Consider the following 22,317-nt stretch of genomic DNA (forward strand, 5'->3'; position numbering starts at 1 on the left):
TTACAGAGCTGCAAATCAACCACAATGAGACTGCTTCACCACACTAGGCATGATGATGCCATTTGCCATTGACTGAGGGCCCGGCTCTGAAGTAGGTGCTGTTACTTACCCTCATTTTATGGACAAGCAAGCTGAGGCTCAGAGAGGGCAAGACATGGCCAAGGCCACAAGGAGGGCATGCAGCAGGATGGGGTCACTGCTCCCACCTTAGAACGAGAACTCTAAGATGCAGTATGTGTGGAGGGGCCACCCCAAGGTGATTAACTGGTTTCCAACTCCTTGAGTGGCCTAGTTGTGAGAGACTTTGGGAGAGTGTGCCAACGCCTGCTGAAGTCTTCCATTATTGCTCTGGGAAATCCAGTGTAAAATGGAAAACTGCTCGTTGCCAAGCTGCCTCTTGCATGGTTGTAGTGTTCCCAATTCCTTGAACCTCTCCAAGCCTCAGTCTCCTCATCTGCCAAATGGGCCCAAACCACTGTATCCACCCCAGGAGGTGGTCGTGGGTGCCAAGTGCTCAGCACAGAGCCTGGTTCATTGTAAGTGCAGGTTGAGGATTATTATGACTATTATCTATCTCCCAGGTAAATCCACAGAAACTCAGGGGTGGTGCCTTTCCTAAGGTCAAGCCCATAAAAACCACACCCCCTGCTGTTGAGTCAATTCTGACTTATAGTCACCCTATAGGACTGAGTAGAACTGCCCCATAGAGTTTCCAAGGCTGTAAATATTTATGGAAGCAGACCAGCACGTCTTTCTTCAGTGGAACAGCTGGTGGGTTCAAACTACCGACCTTTCAGTTAGTAACTGTGTGCTTAACCACTGCGCCACTAGGGCTCCTAAGGTCCTGCAGGGAGCCGCAAAGCCCGCTCCCCCCACCTTCTGCACTCAGCAGTCAGGCTGCCTTTCCTCTCCCATGACCCCGCTCCTGCCCTCCTGTGACCCCCCAGGACAGTGCAGCCCCACCTGCTCCAATATTGACCTGGCCTAGCTTCCCGGATAAACAGCTGGGCATGAACTGGGGAGACGGTTTAGACGGTCAGCGTGTCTGGGCACGCAAAGACATCTACCTGTAGGATCAGCTGATCTGGGCAAAGGATCCCATAGCATCCGCCCTGGGCTCAGACAGGCTAGAGTTCAAGTTTCTGCAGCAAAGCATGTGACCCTGGGCTGGCTCCCTGAGCCTCAGTCTTCTTGTCCACAAAATGGGCTGATTTGTGTTGTAAGGATTAAACGAGATCATTTATTTACTCAGCTGCATTCTTCCCACCCACTTCACACCCGGACTCGTGCTGGGAGCATTCAATGGGGACAGAGACAGGGTGGTAGGTAATCAGTCCAAAAGTTCCGAGTTTGAGTTCCAGCCCAGCTGCTCACCGGTAGGGTGGCCTCAGGTGGGCCACTTCGCCCCTCTGAGCCTCAGTTTCTCCATTTGTAAATGGGATATTCATGACAGGTACAGGAAAACGGCATCACAGAGGATCTAGCATTGACTCGGTCAGCAGTTCAACCTTGGCGGGGCCTCGATGTCTCCATTTGTAAAATGGGGGGGGGGGGGTGTGGTCGTGTCAGCCTGATGGCAGAACTAATGAGATAGAAGGTCCCTAAACTGCCTTTCACTCCAACATTGTCATCCTGTGGCCACTGCCCCTAATTAGATTAAAGTGACAAGGAAAACAACTCAGAGGGTGTTCACAGTGTGACCAGGGCCGGTCTCCAGTCTCAGTTTCCCAATCTGTAAAATGGGGGATTGATAAAGTGTTGCAGCCACTGTGGAAAAGTCAGGCAATTCTGCAAAAGTTAAACTTGGGGTTACCACATGATCCAGCAATTCCACTTCTAGACATATGCCCAAGAAAAGTGAAAACTTGTGAAGGAATGTTCACAGCAGCACTATTTGCAACAGCTAAAAAGTAGAAACAACCCAAACGTCCATCAGTGGATGCATGGATGAACAAAATGTGACATATCTACACAACAGAATATTATTCAGCCATAAAAAGGACTGAAGTTCTGATACATGCTACAATGTGGATGAACCTTGAAGATATTATGCTCAGTGACAGAAGCCAGATGGAAAGGACCACATGAATCAGACTCATAGTGACCCTCTAGGAAAGAGTAGAACTGTCCCATGGGGTTTCCAAGGCTGTAAATCTTTATAGAAGCAGACTGCCATATCATTCTTCTGTGGAGTGACTGGTGGGTTTGAACCACTGACCTTTCGGTTAGCAGCCAAGCACTTAGCAGAGTGCTTAATCACTGTGCCACCAAGGCTCCGTATGAAATGTCCAGAATAGGTACTCCATAAAGACAGAAAGTAGATTAGTGGTTGTCTAGGGAATGGGGGAAGGCCCCTGGGTGGTGCAAACAGTTTGTGCTCTACTACTAACCTAAAGGTTGGCAGTTCAAACTCACCCAGCGGCACCAATGGAGAAAGACCTGGTGATCTGCTGCCATAAAGATTACAGCCAAGAAAACTCTATGGAGCCATTGTACTGTAACACATGGGGTCACCATGGGTCACCATGGGTCGGAATGAACTCAATAGAGGGCGATGGTTTAGTGAGTGGGCGTAAGGAGTGGAGAGTTATTGCTTAATGGGTACAGGGTTTCTCTGTGGGGGCATGGAAATGCTGTAGAATTGATAGTGGTGATGGTTGTACAACTTTGTGAATATAATGAAAACCACTGAATTATACACTTTAAAGGATGAATTTTATGGTACGTGAATTATCTCTCAATAAAGTTGTTATTAAAAAAAGCAAGCCAACAAACAAAAACCATTATGTTCAGTGAAGGAAGCCAGTCACAAAAGGACAAATATTGTATGATTCCATTTATACTGTTAAATCCATACAGCCGGAAAGTAGATTAGCAGTTGCTAGGGGCTGGGGGTGGGGTGGGGATGGGGACTAATTAAATGGGAGGAGGGGATCTTTTTGTGGGGAGGAAAATGTTCTAAAATTGATTATGGTAAAGTTGTAATTAAGTTACAAAAATTAATTGGGTCGTGCACCTGAGACGGTAAATTTGAGGACATGTAGAAATGTAAGGCTATAGAGTTGTTCATAAAAATACGGGGAAATTGGACTTCACTCTCACTCAGGGCCCATGGGGCTGTAGAATTTTATTCTACGCAAAGTACATTCTTAACGTGGAAAAAGTTTACCGTGTTCCCGCAACAGCCTCCTGCCCACCTTAAGGGAAGTACGAGCGTCCTAACCCAGCGTCCTACGCGCGCTAGGTTTGCATAGCCACGCCCACTCACCGGAGCCAGCCGCTGGCCCCGCCCCCCACGTGCGGAGTGCAGGCCGCGTCCCCTCCTCTCTTCCCCGCGACGCCCAACCGAAGTCAATGACGGAGGGCGGAAGGGACCTCATAAATAATGCATTACGTCAGCGGCAGGTGGGTGGGGCCCCCCACCCCCCGGCTGATCGGCGTTATGAATAATTGCTAGAGAGGCGTGGTCTGGAGGGGGTACGCGTATCTGGGCGGAGTCCGGGCCCAGGGCCGAGGGACTTGAAAGGCGGGGTCAGCCGTGACTTCATGAATATGCAGCCCGTCGGGACGGGACAGTGGGTGGGCAGGGGGCGTGACTCTCCGCGTTTCATGAATAATGCAGCACGTCAGCGGGCGGCGGGCGGGGCGTGGCCGCGCGTCGGCGCCGGACCCGGGACGGGGGGCGGGGGAGCGATGGTCGCAAGATGGCGGCGCTGAAGGAGTCTCGGAGCTACGGGCTGTCTTGCGGACGGCTGGGCGACGGCAGCCGGGTGTCCGTGTTCCACGTGAAGCTCACCGACAGCGCCCTGAGGGCCTTCGAGAGCTACCGCGCCAGCCAGGTGAGCAGCGGCGCGGCGGCGGGGCGTGTGGGGCGCGGGGCCTGGCCTGGGGGCGCGGGGCCGGGGAGCGCGGGGTCGGCGCGGCCTTCCTGGGCGCCGGGGGGAGGCAAGGAGCCCAGACTCGCGCGCCCGGCCGAAGGGCATTCGGAGGTTTCCGGGGGTCCTTCCTTTGCTTTCCCGGCACTTGGGCAGGGCCGAGTCTGTGCACCTGGCAGAGGGGAGCCGGGGCTTTTCCGCCTGGGTGTCTGGAAGGGTAGTGGGGTGACTGTTTGCCCTCCTGGTGGCAGCTCTTCCGTCTGGGTCTCTGGTCAGGTGGGTAGGGGGTCCCCGTCTTCGGGGCGCCTGTGAGGGCCTCCTTGGGATTTTCCCCTTCGGATCGCAGAGTTGGCGAGTTGGCGGGTGGGCGGGTGGGCGGGGAGGCTGCGTCTGTCCCTGGGTGCCGCCTTCAAGGCTGTCATTGAGGCCCCAGAGTCCGGGTCGCTCTTAATTCTCAGGAAAGGGAGTTTGGGGAGAAACTGACAGCTCGTCCATAAACCCCGTCTCCTCCAGTTCACCCTGCCCGACTTGACACCTTTGGGGTGTGTGAGTGTGGGGGGAATTGCTATTTCTCTGCGAGCACATGAGGGGGTCGCTCACCGCCAGTGGGGGACACCGCCTTATGGGCACCTGGGCGGAAGCTCTGGCCACCGCATCTGGTGGCCGCGGACTCTTGAACTTCTCAGGAGCTGATTTGGGCCCATCTGGGGAAGTTTCAGGCGTTTCGGTTCTGCCATCTTTGGGGAGGAGGGGGTGGCTACTGTGTCCTGTCCTCCAGGTCGGTCTCGGGGGTACATCTGGGGCCTTGGTCAGAACCTGCTGCTCCTGTTTCTGTGTGTGTCATGGCGCCCTCCCTCCCCACGGGGACCTGAGTTGCAGGTGTCCAATGGACAGGTCTTGGGAAGAAGTGGTTTTCAGTGCTTTATCTATGTACTTGGAAAGTGGGGTCTTCAGAGTGGTAAGGTGGCGGGGTGGGGGGACATCCAATCTTGGGGAGGCCTGGCTCCCTGCGTGTGTTTGTGTCTTTGGGGTGGGGGTGGGAGGCCGTGAGCGTGAGAGGAGAGACTAACTAGGAAGGAATGTGGCGTTCTTCCTGCCCTGGACTCACTCGGCACCATGAGCCAAGCTGGGAATTTCTTCCCCTTTTGGTTCCTGTCACGCTCTGGGCGCTGAAGCTTCCAGGCACTTCTTCCTTCTTCTCTGGGTGACTTCCTTCCCAGCGCGGTGCCTCAGTTTCCCCCTTTGTTGACCAAAGATCTTAGCTTGGTTTGGAAAAGCCAGTTCTTACCTTGTCCAAAAGGTTCCCCCAAGAGGAGGCAGGGGTGCCCCCACAGGTGAAGAGGTGGCCTGAGCCAGAGCCTCCTACCTGGTGGAATTCGTGCCACAAGTAGTCTTACTTGACGATCCAGGTGTGATCTGTGGGAAGGAAGGCGACTTTCCTAGAAGCAGCTAGGGGAGAGCCAGTGAGTCACATGAATAAGGCGGATGTGGGACTTGGTCAGCCCGAGTTACAACCCTCGCCTGCCCCGGTTGCGGAAAGCCTAGCCTGGCATCTATCTCCTGCCTGTCATGCTGCTATTTTTAATTTTGGGTATGGGTGACATCCCATGCAGATCTGGGTCTTCCTCCCGTGAGGGTGAAGTTAATTGCAGACAGCCAGGCTGTTCCCAGCATGACCTGGGAGCAGCGTGCTTACTGGCCAGTGCTCCAGGCTGTTTTACATTTTTGGGTGATCTACACTCTTGTTTTTCTCCAAAGCTGACAGGGAATTTAATCTACTCAGCAATTTTTGGGTTTCTTCTTCCTCCTTGGGCAGTGTGGTGGGCGGAGTATGTATCAGGGCAGCATGAGCTCCCAGGGGTTTTGGGTGGTGGGATCAGAAGGCGACTTGGAGAACTTGTTTGTGTAATCAGAGACTCTCATTGGCTCCTGACAAAGCTTCACGTGTACACAGTCTGTCAACAGCCATCGTCCAGAGTCTTCTGTCCTCGAGACTTGTGGTTACGTGGTTTGCCAGCAGGAACTTGTGGGGAGGATTTTTGTGTTTTTTTAAACTGAAACGAGGCTTTTATAAACTCAGGTGTGTCAGGGCACAGGGAAGGAGCATTCTGTGAAACATTCTCTGTGGCTCCGGGAGCTGTTGGAGCAGCCTGGGTACAGGCCCTGCCATCTCTGTCTTCAGAGGGGTCTGGAGTCAGAACTGCCCCTCTGCAGACCTGGTGACCAGCTAGAACGTGCTGGAACGTCAGGGTGTGCTCACACATCCAGCTGCTCACTGCCCAGTCTTTAACTCTGGGTGGCCCCTCTTTGATGTAAATACTCAGTGAGTTCCAAGGCAGCTACTCCTGCGGTGGATCTCCCTTCTTATGTGGAGGGGTGACTTCCGGGAGAGAAGAGAGGAAGTTCTGATGTCACCCATCCTTCCAGGATGACATCACGCCACCCCCTCGCAGTGTCCCCTGACCATGTTGTAGGAAGTGGCCCTGCCCAGGGCACCTGCCTCTTCTACATGAGTGGGATCTCTGGCAGAGCTCAGCTGACAGGCGACTTCTCCTCTCCAGATTATAAGCTCTTTGGTGGGAAGTAGCTCATCGTTGTTCAGGAAACATCGAGGGCCCAGATAGGATCATCAGAGCCTGGGGTTTGGAGACCCACCTAGGTTTGGATTTTGGCTCTACCTATGTAAGGCTTTAGGTGAATGCCCGACCTGTTTGATTCTGGATCCTTCTCAGGGCTGTGAGGGTCCCAGTGCCCAACCCTTCTGATTCTGGATCTTTCCCCTCAGAGCTGTGAGGGTCCCAGTGACTGATTTCTCTGATTCCAGATCCTTCCTCTCAGGGCTGTGAGGGTCCCAGTAACGGACCACTCTGATTCCAGATCCTTCGCCTCAGGGCTGTGAGGGTCCCAGTGCCTGACCCCCTCAGATTCTGGATCCTACTCCTCAGGGCTGTGATGATCCCAGTGCCTGACCCTCACTGAGTTCCGGATCCTTCCCCTCAGGGCTGTGAGGGTCCCAGTGACAGACTCTTCTGATTCCGAATCTTTCTCAGGATTTTGAAGGTCCCAGTGCCCAAGCCCTCTGATTCCAGATCCTTTTCCTCAGGGCTTTGCGGGTCCCAGTGACCGGTCCTTCCTAAGTTCTAAATCCTTCTTCCCCTCAGGGTTGTGGGGCCCTGTTAGAGTGTGTGCAGCCCTGGCCCCTCTTGGGCCAAAGACAGCTCCTGCTGTAATCCCCCAGTGGCAGCGCTCTTCCCTGCATGGAAGTTTGCATGGAGCCTGTAGGGGCACAAAGAGCCTGGGCCCTTGTCTAACAGACATGGGCTGAGTATGTAAGGCAAGAACCAGGCATGTCCAGGCAGCAGGTCCATCAGCAGGAAAACCTTGCCAGTGGCCTTGTTAGTAAGGAACTGAAATTGGGTGCCATATGGGGGCTGGGCTATGGGGCCCCTCCCATGAGGTGATAGTTGTGGAACTGGGAAGGGGGCAGAGGGTCCGGACGGGGGCAGCCCAGAGCTTGGCGGGCAGAGTGGGCAGGGGTGCAGGTGGGAGGCCCCACAAGCGTCCCTGTGGCCATGTGGGCAGTGAAGGCTGCTCGCCAGCTGATGGGTGGGTGGCTCAGGGACATCACCTGGGCACTGGCAGAAGGATCCTTAATTTAGCTAATTCCTTTCCCACAGTGTAGACTACAGCCCTCCCTCCCAGGTGGCCTGGCCAGAGCAAGGCTGCCTCTTGCAGCCCCTCCTGCCGTGTGGATGTGGCCCCTAGGAGCCTGCGGAGGGCACCTGTGACCTTCCTGATGGCCTGGTGGGGAAAGCTGTTATGTATGCTCTGGGGATGTGAAGACTTAGAGGGGCAGCTACCTGCCCAGACCACCTGAGCGCCTGAGCCGAGGTCTCATTTTGGGGCTGGGAGGGGACTCGAGCCACTGGGGATGCAACCATGGAACGGAGTTTTGTGTGGCCTCGTGCCCTGGGCCTGTGTGCAAAGGATATGGTTAGGTGGTGGACGAGCAGAGGCCGAGGGTGCCAGTGCATTCTTACTATGTCCCCTCCTCTCTGGTACTCTCTCTTGTCCCCATGTCAGCTCTGGAGTATGGTGCCTCCCCCACAGTGGGAGAAGGCAGAGTCACCGGGTGGTGGCTCCAGGCTGGGCAGGGGGTGTGGACCCAACATAGGAGGGGATGGGACAGGGACGGGCATTCAGGGCAGATTTACCTGTGTTTCAAGGTGGGCCCTGTAGATTCTGGGTGGTGTGAATTCCTCCCAGCACAGTCCCCTGGGTGCTAGGTGAGGCCAGCATCCCTGAGGCTGGGGTTTAATAAATGGGAGTGGGGACATGGGGGTATGAGAGACTGGGCACTACCCTGGCCATCATGACCTGTGACTCCTGGGGCTTCTGCCATTGCTGCTGCTGCCAGCCATAATTGTGTGTAAACAGCAGGCACTCACAGAAGCCCTCCCCCTGACTCATCGGGAAGGCCAGAGTTCACCCCAGAGCCGGTTTGACATCACATCGGATTGTGACATCGCCAGGGGACCTCTGAGGAGCCAGCCAACTGGAAAACAGGCACCGCTCCAGGATGTGGCCACAGGGGCCCTGGGGGTGGTTACAGCCCTTGTTCAGCTTCTTCTGTGTCTCCCTGTTGATGGGCCTATCTTGCTTTATGCCTTTATGGCTTAAATTATCACCTCTCCTTCCACTGTCTGTGTCTTGAAGGACTAGGGGTGTTTGTAATGTCTTCAGTCACCCACAGGGCCCAAAGGGGTGCAGCCCCCCCCCAACCTCACTTTGTCATTTTGTCTAAAGAGCCAGTCACCAAATGAACACTTCTGAGGGGACACTGTTTCACCAAGTAAGGTGTCCACGGGACCTCCCGCCTCCTAGCAGAGTGGCCGCTCTGGACCCTATGCTAATTATATCTGCCGCTGGCCCTACCAGCCATGGGGACGTGCAGCTCCTCTGGGTTACACTGATCACGGAAACACACAGCTTCCTGGGTCACACAGGCACAGACACCCACCTGTGATGATGGAAAGGAACTGGAGGTGCAGAGGGCATCTGCTCCTCACTCCTGAAGCATGAGCTTGGTACAGGGAGTATGGAGTCTGGAGAAGGAGCTGTCTGCTCCCATTGCCGCCGGAGGGTTGCGCAGACGCTTCTGCCCCTCCGTCTGGCCTCCAGGCAGTTGGCCTGTTTGTTTCAGCGTGTTGTGGCACTTGCCTTCTTCCCTTTTTTTCCCCCTTATTGTCACCTTCGTTTTTCAATGACTGCGTCTTCCTCACTGAGCTCACCCCAATGGGTCACCGTTCTGGAACGTCCTTGTGCTGCAGGCACTGGGCCTAGTCCTGGGTGCTGGGTGTGGTGAAGCCGCATCTGCTGCAGGCCGGCTTGCTGCCCTCTTGGGGCTCTGCAGGGCTGCTTGAGCCGGGGTTGAGGTAGGACTGAGGAAGGGTGCAGTGGGAAAGTGCGGGGAGCATAGGCAGAGGCTGGCCTAGGCCCTGGCCTGAGGTGGGCAGTGGGCGGCCATGCAGCTGTTGCTGGCAAGTGAGGTGTGAGGCGGCAGGTGCCAGAGCCGCGAGCTCGTGCAGAGGCTGGAAGGCTGTGGGCAAGGCTCCAGGGGTGAGGGAGGAGCTGCACAGGAGCAGTGCAAGGTGGGCCAGGGCACAGAGGTGGAGGTGCTGGGGAAGTCACCGGTGCTGTCAGAGGACACAGTGTCTCCAGCCTTCTCTTACTGTGGCCACGAGACAGGCATGCATCACATGCTGGCTGTGTGCATGGAGCCGTGCTGTACATGGGGACAGCAGGGAGCATGCCAAGGAGCACCTCAGCCTGAAAGAAGGTGTGCCAGTGCTGGACTGTGCTGACTGGAGACCTGCCTGTGGGCCCGTGGTGGGGTGCATCCTTGTCATCATTATCATCGTCATGGTGGTGGAGGGCAAGGAGGAAGCTGTTACGTGTCTGTGTTGTGGCCCAGGCCCTGCAGCAAGGCTGTCAGGAGACTCACGTGAGTGTCCTCGTGTGCATTCTGAAGGCATGTCTACACAGATGGGGCCAGCCTGGAGGCCAGGAGCCCTTCCCTCCCTACTGGATACGTTGTTTGCTTGGGTGGCGTATGCACACCAGGCTTCCCGTGTGTGCTGGTGGAAGGTTTTGGGCAGCTGGTGCTCCAGCATAAGCCCTGGACAGCAGGGGATGGGGGGCTGAGGACTGGCTGGACATCTGCCCTGAGCTCCTGTTGGTGGACAGTAGGCAGCAGTACTTGTTACCAAACAGGGAACATCATGGCAGGGGTCCTTGTGGTCATCCTGGCTGTCCCCAGCAGTTACCATGGCCTTGGATGGGACTTTGGGAATGAGGGACAAGTGCGGCCCTTAGGGCCGCAGCCTTCCCTCCCATGGTGCCTCCCCAAGTGCCCTCTACCTGCTCCATAGAGGCATCTTCATGAAGAGGCCCTTGCCCCAGCCTCAGTTTCCCTGGACGAAGTCCCCGCTGTGTGAGGTTCAGCTCCTCTGCCTGGCCCATCAGTGGCTCCAGCTCCTTTCACCACAGTTCCACTTTGAACTTGTCCCACAGCTACTTTCAGTTTGGCAGACCGCCTCAGGAAACGCACCCTCAGCATTTAAAGTTCCCTTCCCGGGTTCTCTGTTAGGTTTATTTTTTTTAATAAAGAAACAGATTTCCCCAGTTTCTTCAGTGGTTTCACACGGGAAGCCCAGCGCACTGAGGGAAGCTTGGCTGTGATTCGAGGGGCTACGGTGGGTCTGGGGGCTGTTATGAGTCCCTGGGCATGCAGGCTCTTGGGATAAGGGGCCGCTCTGCAGGTGGCATAGGGCAGGGCACTCAGCTGAGCTCACTCTCCCTGTCGGGCGTTTGTTTGTCTGGGCCCCGACTCGGGAGTGAGGGCAGCCTCAGAGTCTGACCCTCTCCACTGGGGATGTGAGGGTGCAGGTGGCCCCTCCAGTGTGCATCTGGGCTAGGGGGCCCTGCCGGATGGGAAGGAGAGGAGGGACGGCGGCTGTGTGTGTGTCTGTGTATCTGTGAGTGTATTTGTGTGTCTGTTTTCTCTGTGTGTATGTGTATCCATCTGTGTGTGCGTTTGTCTGTCTTCTGTGTTGCCCCTGTGCAAGTCCTTTGCTCTGGCTGGGGGCACGAGGTGCCCGGGCCCCCTGCTTCCTTTGCGTTCCTCGTTCCTCGGTGCAAGATAGACTGACCTGAGATGGGGAGGCCGCAGGATAGGGCGAAGTCTCAGGGGAGTGCAGGTCAGGCAGGTGGGAGTTGGTGACCGGGATCCAGAGGGCTAGGGTGGCCTCATCTCTTCCCACTTGCCTGAGGAGGATAAGCTGGTCCTGTGGTTCTTTCCCTGCCGCTTTTTTAAATTTTAATTTTACTGTGATAAAATATATTAACACAGAATTTGCCATTTTAATCATTTTTAAGTGTATAATTCAGCGATGTTAATTACATACATTCACCCTGTTGGGCATCCACCACCACTATCCATTTCCAAATTTTTCATCCTCCCAGACAGAAACTCAGTGTCCCCTAAGCAATGACTCCCCATTTCCCCCTCCCTCAGCTCCTGATAACCACTAAATAACTTTGATCTTTATGCATTTGCCTATTCAAGATATTTGTGGCCTTTTGTCACTGACTTAATTTCCCTGAGCATAATATTTTAAGGTTCATCCATGTTGTGGCGAGTATCAGGACTTCATTCCTTTTCGTGGTTAAATAGTACTTCCTTATATGTATGGGGAAACCCTGGTGGTGTAGTAGTTAAGAGCCATGGCTGCTAACCAAAAGGTCGCTCCTTGGAAACCGTATGGGGCAGTTCTACTCTGTCCTATAGGGCCACTATGAATTGGAATCAACTGGACGGCAATGGTTTTTTTTTTTTTTAATATATGGACAACATTATGTTGGTGGACACTTGGGTTATTTCCACCTTTTGGCTGTTGTGAGAAGTGCAGTGAACATGGATGTACAGGTTTCTATTTGTGTTCCTGCTTTCAGTTTTTCTGGGTATATGCCTAGGAGGGTTCTGTTTAACTTTTTGAGGAACCGCCACAGTCTTCCACAGTGGCTGTACCGTTTCACATTCCCACCAGCCATGGATGAGGTTCCAGTTTCCATTTCTCCGTGTTCTCACCAACTCTTGGCTTTGTTTATTTTCCTGAGAATAGCTATCCTAGGGAGGTGAAGTGGTTCCCCTTTTTCAAGACAAATTTTTAGGGGAAGTTCCACTTCCTAATGTGACCTGTGACCTGGGACTCACTGAATGGTCCCAGCAGAGGACTTACAATGTGAGGGAGCCCCTTGCTAATCTCCGGGATAGTGGTGCCAGACTGGGGTATGCCCCTGCCTGTGTCCACTGTGCAATCATTTCCCCAGACTCTGGCTGGGAGCCCGTACTGTGCCCCTCTGTGCAGGTCAGTGTCAGAGCTGCTGGGGCCACTGTACTTGCCCATGAGGAAGCTGAGGCCTGTACACTGTGCCCGGGATCGCTGCTGAGGCCACCAGCCTGACCCCGGGCTCCTGCTGGCTCCCCCACCTGGCAGGTCAGTGAGCAGGATCGGATATCCCAGCAGAGTGGTCCTCTGCCTATCAGCCTTAGGGTCTGAAACAGGCTGGTGAGTGATCTGGCCAGCCACCCGTTGTTGTAAATAAAGTTTTATTAGAATGCCACTACCACCTGTTGACGTAATCTGGGGCCGGTTTCACTGCCACGGCAGTTCAGTTGTTGTGACAAAGACAGTCTGGACTGCAAAGCTGAAAATATTTCCTATCTGGCTCTTTGTAGAAAGCATGTAACCTGACCCCTGGTCTGAAAGGAGTGGGCCAGACTGTGTCCTTTACCTGACTCCGGGTATAGAAGAAGTGGACTGAGGTGATCATGTGACTTGACCCCGGACTAGAAGGATGGACAGGGTGGGTCACATGAGCTGACCCCTGTGACCTGACATATGGTCTAGAAGGGTGGCTGGAGTGGGTCACGTGACCTGACTCCTGGTCTAGAAGATTGGACAGGGTCATGTGATCTTTAGACGCTGTGTCTCCAAGAACCCGGCAGCTCTCTGCATGTGCTTTGTGAGCCAGGCACTGTATGTGTCAGGGCTGGGCCAAGACCTCAGGGCTCCTTTTGATCCAGCCCCTTGGTGTCCCCATCAGGATGCCCTGGACAATGGCTGACTTGTGGCCACGTGGTCAGTACAGGTGGAATCGAGCCTGAACTGGGGGGGTGTCGCTTGGGACTGGCCCTTGAGGCTGCCTAGCATGTCTGTGTCCTGTGCAAACTCACATTGCCCCCGCCCTGCACTGAATGCCTTGATTTCAGGGCCACCTTTCTATGGGCACCTGTGGGAACCTTCTGGAATTGAGAACTGAGCACAGGTATGTCGGGGGGCAGAGGCCCCCAAAGTGCCGGTAGAGCGGGTGCCTCTGGGCCGTGGGCCCACATGCCCTCGAGCTGGTGTCATCCATGGAGGAGGCCCCTGTCCTTGAAGAGCAGGCTTCCTGTCAGGGCACATGGACAGGGAACCAGTGACCAGCCAGGGGATGGTGGCCTCAACAGATAAGCAGTGCAGAGACAAGGTGGCTGGCGTCTCCTGCCTCCTGCTGTCTGCTCTGTGGAGTATGCTAGCCTGGCCAGGGGGCCGTGAGGGTGGCAGTGCCGTCTGCTGGCCAGACCCTCAAGAGAGTTGTATCACGAGAGGCCCCACTGCTGGCGTGCAGTTCCTGTGTCTGCACACTCGGACTGCCGTTGTCTTGTTAGTAGATATTCTCTCCCTTTCCAGAATCAGTGTGACCGTTGAGCAAGCAGGAAGCCAGGTGGGGGCCGTCAAAGCACAGGAAGTCTAGGAACTCCACCAAAGCAGGACACCCGCCAGCAAGTGTATGGGACCCGTTGTCATTGTCGCAGAAGAGACATGACCCACGTGGGTGGTGCCACGTGGTGGGGTCAGGCTGGCCTCTGGGCAGACCGCCCATTGGCTCAGGGCTGTGTCCGTGAAGTGGCTGACACAGCAGGGTCCTGGCAGTAGGCATGGCAGGCCCCGTACCCCCAAGATGCAGGAGTTATTCAAAGACAAGAGTGGCTAGCGCTGAGCTGTGGGGCTGTGTTTGTGGTGGGTCAGCCAAGGTGGAGAGAACAAGTGCTGTGAGGGTGGCCAGCGCAGCACGGCTCCCAGCCTCCTGATCACCAGTGTGCCACTGCCCCCAAAGCCCTGAGTGCCCAGTGGGCCTGGTGGTCAGAGTGGGATCTCCACAGAGGGAGCCCTGGTTGAGGGGGCATCTCACGCCGGCGCACTGGGTGCTCAGGGCAGGGCGGGGTCCGCACCTGCAGACATGCACAGTTGCCTGCCTGACCGCCTTGGTCTGACACAGCGGTCCCTGTCCAGCCAGGACAGGAAGCAGCTTCCTGGAAATTTCCTATATGTGACAGTGTTGGTAGCACCCCCCCGCCACTGGGGGACAATGTGACAGCACCACCACTGCCAGGGAGGCAGGAACCATGTCATGGATGGGATGGCGAGGATCTGAGTGGATGCTGGGCTGGACCTGAGGTGGTGGCCTCCACATTGCTATGGTTTGCACCTTTATACAGTGAGTGACAGCCTTGTCTCAGGTTCCTAAATCTGGTCAAGCACTTGTCAGCTACTGAGCTCGTCGTTTGTGGTGTTCTGGAAGGTTCTTTGGAGATGTCTCCCTGACCAGTGCATGGTTAGAAGCACAGGGGTTGGACCAAGGCCTGCCTTCCTTGCTGGGCTGCTGTGGAGGTGCATCCTCAGGATGCCCCCTCTCCATTAGTGCCTCGGCCTTTGAACCTAGGTCAGGTCAGGGCTCCCAGAGTGCTGTTGGGATACTTCTGACCAGCCCCTTTGTGGGGCTGGGCCCATGGTCTCCACCCTTAGGGCACCCAGGCCAGGGAAGTGGGGGTCTCTGAGAGGCAGGGACTGCAGGGGCTGCCTCGAGTCCCTCCTTGAAGGATGACTTGGGGCCTCAAGTGCCTGAGGCTGTGTGCAAATGCTTATTGACCAGCTACAGCCAGTGGGTGGTAGAAAGGCCTGGAAATTGACTTTAAAAAATTAGCCAGTGCGAACCCTATGGGTCACAACAAAACATTGTCCAACTTGCTTGCTTTGGACACATCATCAGGAGGGATCAATTGCTGGAGGGGGACATCATGTTTGGTTCAGTAGACGGCCAGTGAGGGCAAGGGTGACCCTCAGTGAGATGGATTGGCACAGTAGCCACAATGATGGACTCAGACATTCTGGTGATCGTGAAATGAGGCAGGACTGGGCAATGTTTCATCATGTTGTGCATGGAGCCCTCATGAGTTGGAGCCGACTCAATGACAAGTAACAACAACTACAGCCAGTGGGTACAAGACGAGGCCGAGGTGTGTACCCCGGGCTTCCCCAGTGGCTGCTGTGGCCTGGCCCACCCCGTGGGCAGACATAGTTCAGGTGTCATATCTGCTGAAGGGGTCTAAGGTATACTGCAATGTCTTAGAGTCCCCAGCTCCACACTGTGGCCCGTCTGAGACATGGGATCTGGTGAGACAACTGGTGGGGAGCATCCCCCACAAGCGCCCTGACCATGCACCCTGGACGTCTGGGCGTGAGACTTTGGGATGTGCTATGGTGGTGTTTCTGCTGCTTCTGGTCCCCAGGGAACGACCTCATGTTTGGCAGACACGTGTGAATGGGTTACCCGGGGAGGGGAGTGATGTGTCCCTGTCCCTGTGGCGGTCTCGGTTCCCCCTTGGCATCAGTGGGAGAAAACATTCAGGTGAGGGAGGAGGTGTCTGTGGCTCTTTGTGGGGGACTTCTCCCGTGAGGGGCTCCCTGGTGCTTAATGAACCTGCTCACAGCACATGCATGGAACGTGCTGCATCCCAACCCAGGATTCCCTGAGGCCTCCTCTAGCCCCCTACAGGAATCCCACAGCTCCTGCAGCCCTCGTGGGAACCCCGTTCCTGACTCTGAAAGGCGTTTCTGTTTACTTTTGGTCCCTGCGTATGATGGGGAAGACTTTGAGCAGTGTAAGAATTGTCACGGAGACACAGGCCACCTCAGTTGTCCATCTCTCCGACCCTCCATTTCCTGCTGGCTGGTCTTTGGGCAGCGATGTCTTGGCTCTGCTGTTTGGGCTGAGCTTTGCCATGGCTCACAGCCGATGAGCTGGGAGGCCCTGTGCCGTAGTCTGCGGTGCTAAGTGATGACTGGCCAGCGTCCCTGCTCTGGGACAGGCCCCTGGCCTGAGGATGTGAGGGCCCTGTTGGATGTGGCCTTGTGGCTACTTCCCCTTCTGCCCGATGGAGGGCAAACGTGACAGCGTCAGCTCTGCACAGTGGCATCAGGTGGAACCAGGAAGGGGCTGCAGTCTGTGGGACGTGTAGAGAAATGTACAAAAGCGAGCCATGTCATTGTTGTCACTCAGGATGTGCTAGAGATCGTGGTGACCTGAGAGTTACCAGGTTGTACAGAGCAAATGGAGCAGGCTGCGTGCCGTCGCATCGTTCTGCCCACTCATAGGAGCCCCACGAGCCCCACTCAGGTCCAGCTCTGTCTCCTCAGCCTCGCTTCCTGGCACCTGGTGGGGACAAGCCACTCGGCCCTCAGCCACCCCTGGCCCATCTCATGCCTGGCTGGAGTCGTTCCTTCCAGAAACAGGTACTGGAGAAGGGACATTTTCCTGGAACCTGAAGGATGGAAGGATCCCTGTACAGATGGGGGCTCCCACCGAGGAAGTTACAGGTGAAGAGTGTGTGGGCACAGTGCACTGGCATCAGGGATGCCCTCACCTGGAACTTGGGTCTGCCAGGTCTGCCTGACCTGCCCTCTGGACCCCTGCTCAGATGGCTCCTTCCCGCTGGCGCTTAGCATTCGGACCCCGCATGTGTGGGTGTGCTCCTGGCGGGCTTTTCGATTCTGTACTTGTGGGCCTAGGCACCTTCCTCAAGGTGGGCCCAGGAGCAGAAGACAGTTGTCTGGTATGCTCAGGAACGTTGCATCCATAGTGATCTCCATGTCCCCGCTTTGGCCCAGCAGCCTGGGTGACACAGGTCTGCTCCTCCTGGGCCTCTCAGGAGAGTGGGGTTTGGGAAGCCCCAGGTTCAGGGTATTGGACATCTTCCCCTGTTGTTTGTGCTGCTGGTGACTGTTCACATGTTGTGGCTCTTCTCCAGTCTTTCTGTCCACTGCTGCGTTCCCGTGTTCCCATGAGGTGTCATTTGGAACACAGTCACCCAGTGGTGCCCCCTCTCCCCACTGGGTTGTGGGTGATGTTTGTGGGCCTAGCTGGCATGTGCAGAATCGTCTGGTCTATCCTCACAGAGTAAAACCCCCAGCTGTGATGGGGCACATCCCTCATCTGCTACACACTGTGGTCTGAGATGGGGCTGGGCCGGGCCCCTGTGGAGCCAGCCACCAGCTCCGCTCTTCTCAAGTGCGATCCACACGCTGAACTGTGCAGTTTTCGGAAACAGGAAAATCATATTGTTTGCTGCTTTTGAGGGCCTATGGTCTGCATCACTCTGCCTCAGGAAAACTATGTCCCACTTGTGAGTTGGGAACCCCTGCATTCTGTGAGGCCTGATGGAGCAGGCTCTGAGTCCAGCCCCACACTGTTTATCACATCACACCTTGCTCCTCTCTGAGGAGGGCTTATGTGGGGAGGTGGGGGCTACAGATGTGTGGGCCACGGTTTGTAGGGACGCCGTCCCTACTCAACCAGCTGGCAGGAACCCATGCAGCTCAGACTCTGGACTCTCCAGACGTTTTCTCAGAAATGAATGCAGTAAGCCTGCTGCTTCCAGGTGAAAACTTGAGCTTTGGTAAACTGTGTTTGCTATACGGCTGGATGAGATTGCCAGTGATACCCCTGCCCGTGGCCCCACGAGACATGGGGTGTCCCGAGACCACCCTGCATGCACTGCCTCCACGCCTGCCGGGTGACACCAAGTTTCCATGGGCCCCACAGGACTGTGCTGGCTTTGTGTGTAGCGTGCCATGCAGGGCTTCTCTCCACATGTGTCACAACACCAACGGCTGATGCACGTGGACGGCAGGGAACATGACCTGTACTCCGGCCTGGCTGAGCCCTCCTGGAAGACGGGAAGATGGGGGGCCTCCTGGTCAGATCCCTGTGGGAGATGTGTGCCTGGAGGGGCTTGTCCTCCCGTCATGGGTAGTGACCCTGTCCATTTGTCCTGCAACAGCGGAAGGCACCTCCCCAGCTGCTCTCAGTCGAGGGGCCTGGTATGTGCATGCCTGGTCAGCATGGTCACGAGGTGGGGGGGCCCGGCCTCAGGAGGCCCAAGCACCCCAAGTGGAAGGTCCGGGCCTCTGTGCACCCCTGTGCTATGACTGCGCACCCCCCCCCACACTATGACTGCCCTCCCCCTGTGCTGCACCCATATCCCCCTACGTGCTCACCGTGTACCTACAGGCCCTGGAGACCCTGATTCACTTAATGCCTCCGGGTCTCCGCAGGGGGGCCTAGGAAGAGAACACGGCATCCGGGGTTCAGGGCTGACCTGCACATCTGCCTGGTAGCTATGACTATTGTGAGGCCACACGGCATTCCTGGGTGCAGGTCCCTGGGGCAGCTCTAGCAAAGGGAGCATGGCTCCCCCTCCCATCCAACTTTGGGGTGGACTATTTCCAGGGAGGGGACACCGGAAGGTCCCAGGGCTAGTGTGCCTGGCCGAGTCTCCTCACCTGGCTAGAGCTGCATCTCTCTGGCTCCGTCCACCCTTGGTGCAGACCCCCTCTTCTCCCAGCCTTTCAGGCTTGCCCCTCCCTCCACTCAGGGCTGCCCCTTGGGTCCTCCTGCACTTCCTGCCCACTAACACATTCTGCATTCTGGCTTGTCCAGTGTCTGTCTGGTCTGAGTGTCCATCAGCTGGTGTGGTATCCAGCCCTTGGGGGGCCTCCATGTCAGTGGACACATGGGGATGCATGGGGCCATGCAAGGAAGCAGTCTCAGCCGGGCCAGTCAGAAGAGACCTCGTGGGAGAGCACAGGCTGAAGGCCGGGTGTGCGGGGAGCAGGGCCGCCCCAGCCTGCCCACAGGGGGCAGGATGGTCAATGTGGATGATGACGCAACTCTGCGTTCTGGGTGCATCCATGATCAGGTCCAGAGGGAACCTGCAGTTGGAGGCCTAGGTGGTGGTTCCGGAGCTTCTGTTTTGGGGAGGAGGGAGAAGAAGTTGGTAAGGATGGTGACAAAATAGACTTATTAAAAAAAGAAGGTGTAGCTGTGATACCAAAGGCAAGATCTATAAAGAACAAATTGAGATATTCCATGTCATCAAAGGTAAGAACTTCTGCTCTTCGAAGACACTGTTCAGAGAGTGAAAGACCAGCCACAGCTGGGAGAGAGTCTTGGCAGAGTTCTTCCGGTAACAGCCTTGTATCCAGGATGTATTAAGAATGGGCAAAACTCAGCAATGAGAAAACAATACAGTTTTTAGAAATGGGAGTAACATTTGAACACACAACCTCACCAGAGACACGTAATAGTAAATTTGCTGTGAAAAGATGCTCCATACCCTCAGTCCTCAGGGACCCACACGCTGGAACCACAGTGAGATGCAACCTGTCTCATTTGGAAGGCTGAGATGGAAAAATGGACAGAGCCAAGTGCTGGTCGGTGAGGGTGGGGAGTGGCTGGAGCCCTCGTGTGAAGCCGCTCTCAGTACATTCTGGCAGTTTCTTATTAAGTTGTTTTTGTTAGTTGCTGTTGAGTCGGCTCCGACTCATGGTTACCCAATGCTGCCCCGTCCTGCACAACCATCACGATCTTATCAAGTCAAACACCCGATTGTCCCATGATCCAGCAGTCCCACTACTGAGTATTTACCCAAACAACATGACAGCGTATGTTCACACAACAGCCTGGGTGTGGATGTTTCCAGTAGCTCTGTTCATTAGTGCCCCAAGCTGGATACAACCCATCATCCTCCCATCAGCTCTTGATGGACAGATGGCCGTGTCCAGACAGCCTGGGTTCCGAAAGCAGTTTGTGATTGGCTGCTAACTACAAGGTTAGAAGAGACGAGGAAAGATCCTCCCACAGAGCCTCTGGGGGAAGCATGGCCCTGCAGGCACCCTGTATTCAGACCGGGAGAGGATAAGTTTCTGCTGTTTAGAAGCACCTAGTATGTGGAGCCGTGGTGGCGCAGTGGCTAAGAGCTACAGTGAGCTACGGCTAACCAAAAGGTCAACACTTTGAATCCACCAGCCACTCTTTGGAAACTCTGTGGGGCAGGTCTTCTGTCCTATAGGGTGGCTATGAGTTGGACGGCAACGAGTTTGGTTTGGTTTTTAGTGTGTAGTGATTTGTCACAGCAGCCACAGGAAATGAATATAACATGATTCCATTGAAATGACTTCCTGGAAAAGGCAAACCACGGGGACAGAACACAGACCAGAGGTGGGGGGGTGGGGGCAAAGGGGGAAATGCTGACAGGTGGGCGTAGGCTGCAGACTCCAGCCACTGAGGGGATTCTGCCAATGAGCGGAGCAGACAGCGTGTGTGGGTGCCTGGGCCGGGTCTCAGGCTATTTTGTGTTTTCCTGAGCCTCGCCTTTCCTCACAGTGAGTTTTCTTTCAGCTCCCAGCGTGCCTCTCTGCCTGCCCGACCGGTGTTGGACATGCTGCCGGAAGGCCTCCACCCCTGTCCCAGGCGCGGCCTCGGGATCCATGCGTTTATCCTGGCTGGGGCCTCAGAGTGCGCATGGCTCTCCTGGGCAGGGCCTTGGGGTCTCTGCGTCCATCCCAGGAGGGGCCTTGGGTTCCATGTGTCTGTCCTGGGCTGCCTCTCTCCTCCCTATGGTTCACGGAGGGCCTGTCTGAACTTTCCACGGCCTCGCGCCCTGCAGGATGTGTGCCAGGGAGCCCTGCGTAGGGTTCCAGAAAGGCGTTTCTCAATTGCGTGGGCTTTACTGGAAAGGGCAAGAGAGCTGCCAGGCGGCCGATGGCCAGGGCTTTCCAGTGGGGCTTGCGACTTCCTCCCCCTGGGCCACTTGGCCCTGAGGTGCTTCCCTTTTCCCCGCCCTGGGTGAGGGGAGTCCCCAGTCCCCGAGCAACGATGACTGAGTCAGGGACACCCAGCCATCGTCTGGTCCTCCTCGAAGAGCTGGGGTGTGCAGGTGTGGGGGCTTGGGTGCCTTGTGGGGCAGGCATGTGGTGTCGCTGACGAGACCCATCCGGAACTCCACCTCTCCTGGGTTCCGAGGGCTGCCCTGCCTGGCTCCCTGGCCCCTGAAGGGTCGTGCAGAGTTTTTGCTGCTGGAGTCCATCAGGAGAGCCTGTGCCCAAAGGGCCCCCTGGGGGGCCCTCCCTGGACCTTGACCTTACCCCTTAATCGTGCCCCCCCAACCGCTGTGTGTGTAGGATATTTGAGGGGCTAGAGTCACACGGGGCTGGCCAGGGCAGGAGGACAGAACCCCACCCCTCCCCTGCTGTCCGTGCACTTTCCCTCTGCTGGGGACATCACCCTCCCTCTGCCTTGGTCCCCATGTCAAGTACAAGCCCGCAAGGAGGAGTCTCTCCTCCAGTTTCTTTGTTGTCCATGTGTCTGCCATCCCCTCTCACTCACTTTCTGTCACTCTGTGTTAAAATTCACCGCAGCAGCTTGTGTGCTGAAATGGGGCCATACAGAGACATGAGCTCCGTGCAGGCTGGCATGCACGTCTGCAGGGGGCAGTGGCCCAGTGTCCCCCGACAGGTGATGGATGAACACAGTGTGATCCATCTTTACACGGAGTACTACCAAGCCACGAAGAGAAATGGAGTCCTGATACGTGCTACGACGTGGACACACCTCGCAAACGTGGTATTGAATGAAAGATACCAAACACAAAGACAAGTATTGTATGATCCCACTTGTATGAGCTATCTATAATAGGCAAATGCCTAGAAATCAGAGGTTATTAGTGGTTACCAGGGGCAGGAGGAGGGGGAAGGGGAAGACTTTCTTGGGGGGGCACTGATTTCTGTTAAGGTTGATGGAAAATTTTTGGAAACGGATACATGGTGAATGTAATTAATGTCATGGAATTGTATACTTAAATAGGGTTGAAATGACAAATGTTTTGTTAATGTATTTTACCATGGTAAAGTCCTGAAAATATGAAGGTTATCAGGTGAGACTTGCTCCCCTGCCTGGCCTAGAAGTCACCGCTCCGAAGCATAGAGTCGTCATAGAGAGACTCAGCCTGCCCAGGGACAGCAGATGGCACTCTGGGTCATGGTTTATATGCCGTGAACGCACATGTTTTACACGCGCCTTCAACAGGTTTAGGTGTCTGTCGTTACCACAACACGCCCCCTTGAGCTACTCCCCATCTCCTGCTCCAGGCACACGCTGACCTGCTCCCTGTCTCTTTGTTTTTGCCTTTTCCATAAACTTTACATGAAGGGCATCAGGC

The 22,317-nt window shown here is 55.6% G+C and overlaps 1 protein-coding gene across 1 annotated transcript in view; it reads left to right on the top strand.

Moving 5' to 3' along the window:
* Positions 1 to 3,704: 3,704 nt before the first annotated feature.
* ELL (elongation factor for RNA polymerase II) overlaps positions 3,705 to 22,317 on the top strand; it is a 38,754-nt gene continuing 20,141 nt past the window's right edge. Inside the window, exon 1 of the mRNA XM_023738747.1 lies at positions 3,705 to 3,839. Within this exon, the coding sequence (XP_023594515.1) occupies positions 3,705 to 3,839 (135 nt within the window). The remainder of the gene's footprint in view (positions 3,840 to 22,317) is intronic.

This window comes from Trichechus manatus, unplaced genomic scaffold (genome assembly GCF_000243295.1).
Source record: "Trichechus manatus latirostris isolate Lorelei unplaced genomic scaffold, TriManLat1.0 scaffold00122, whole genome shotgun sequence".
Taxonomy (NCBI): domain Eukaryota; kingdom Metazoa; phylum Chordata; class Mammalia; order Sirenia; family Trichechidae; genus Trichechus; species Trichechus manatus.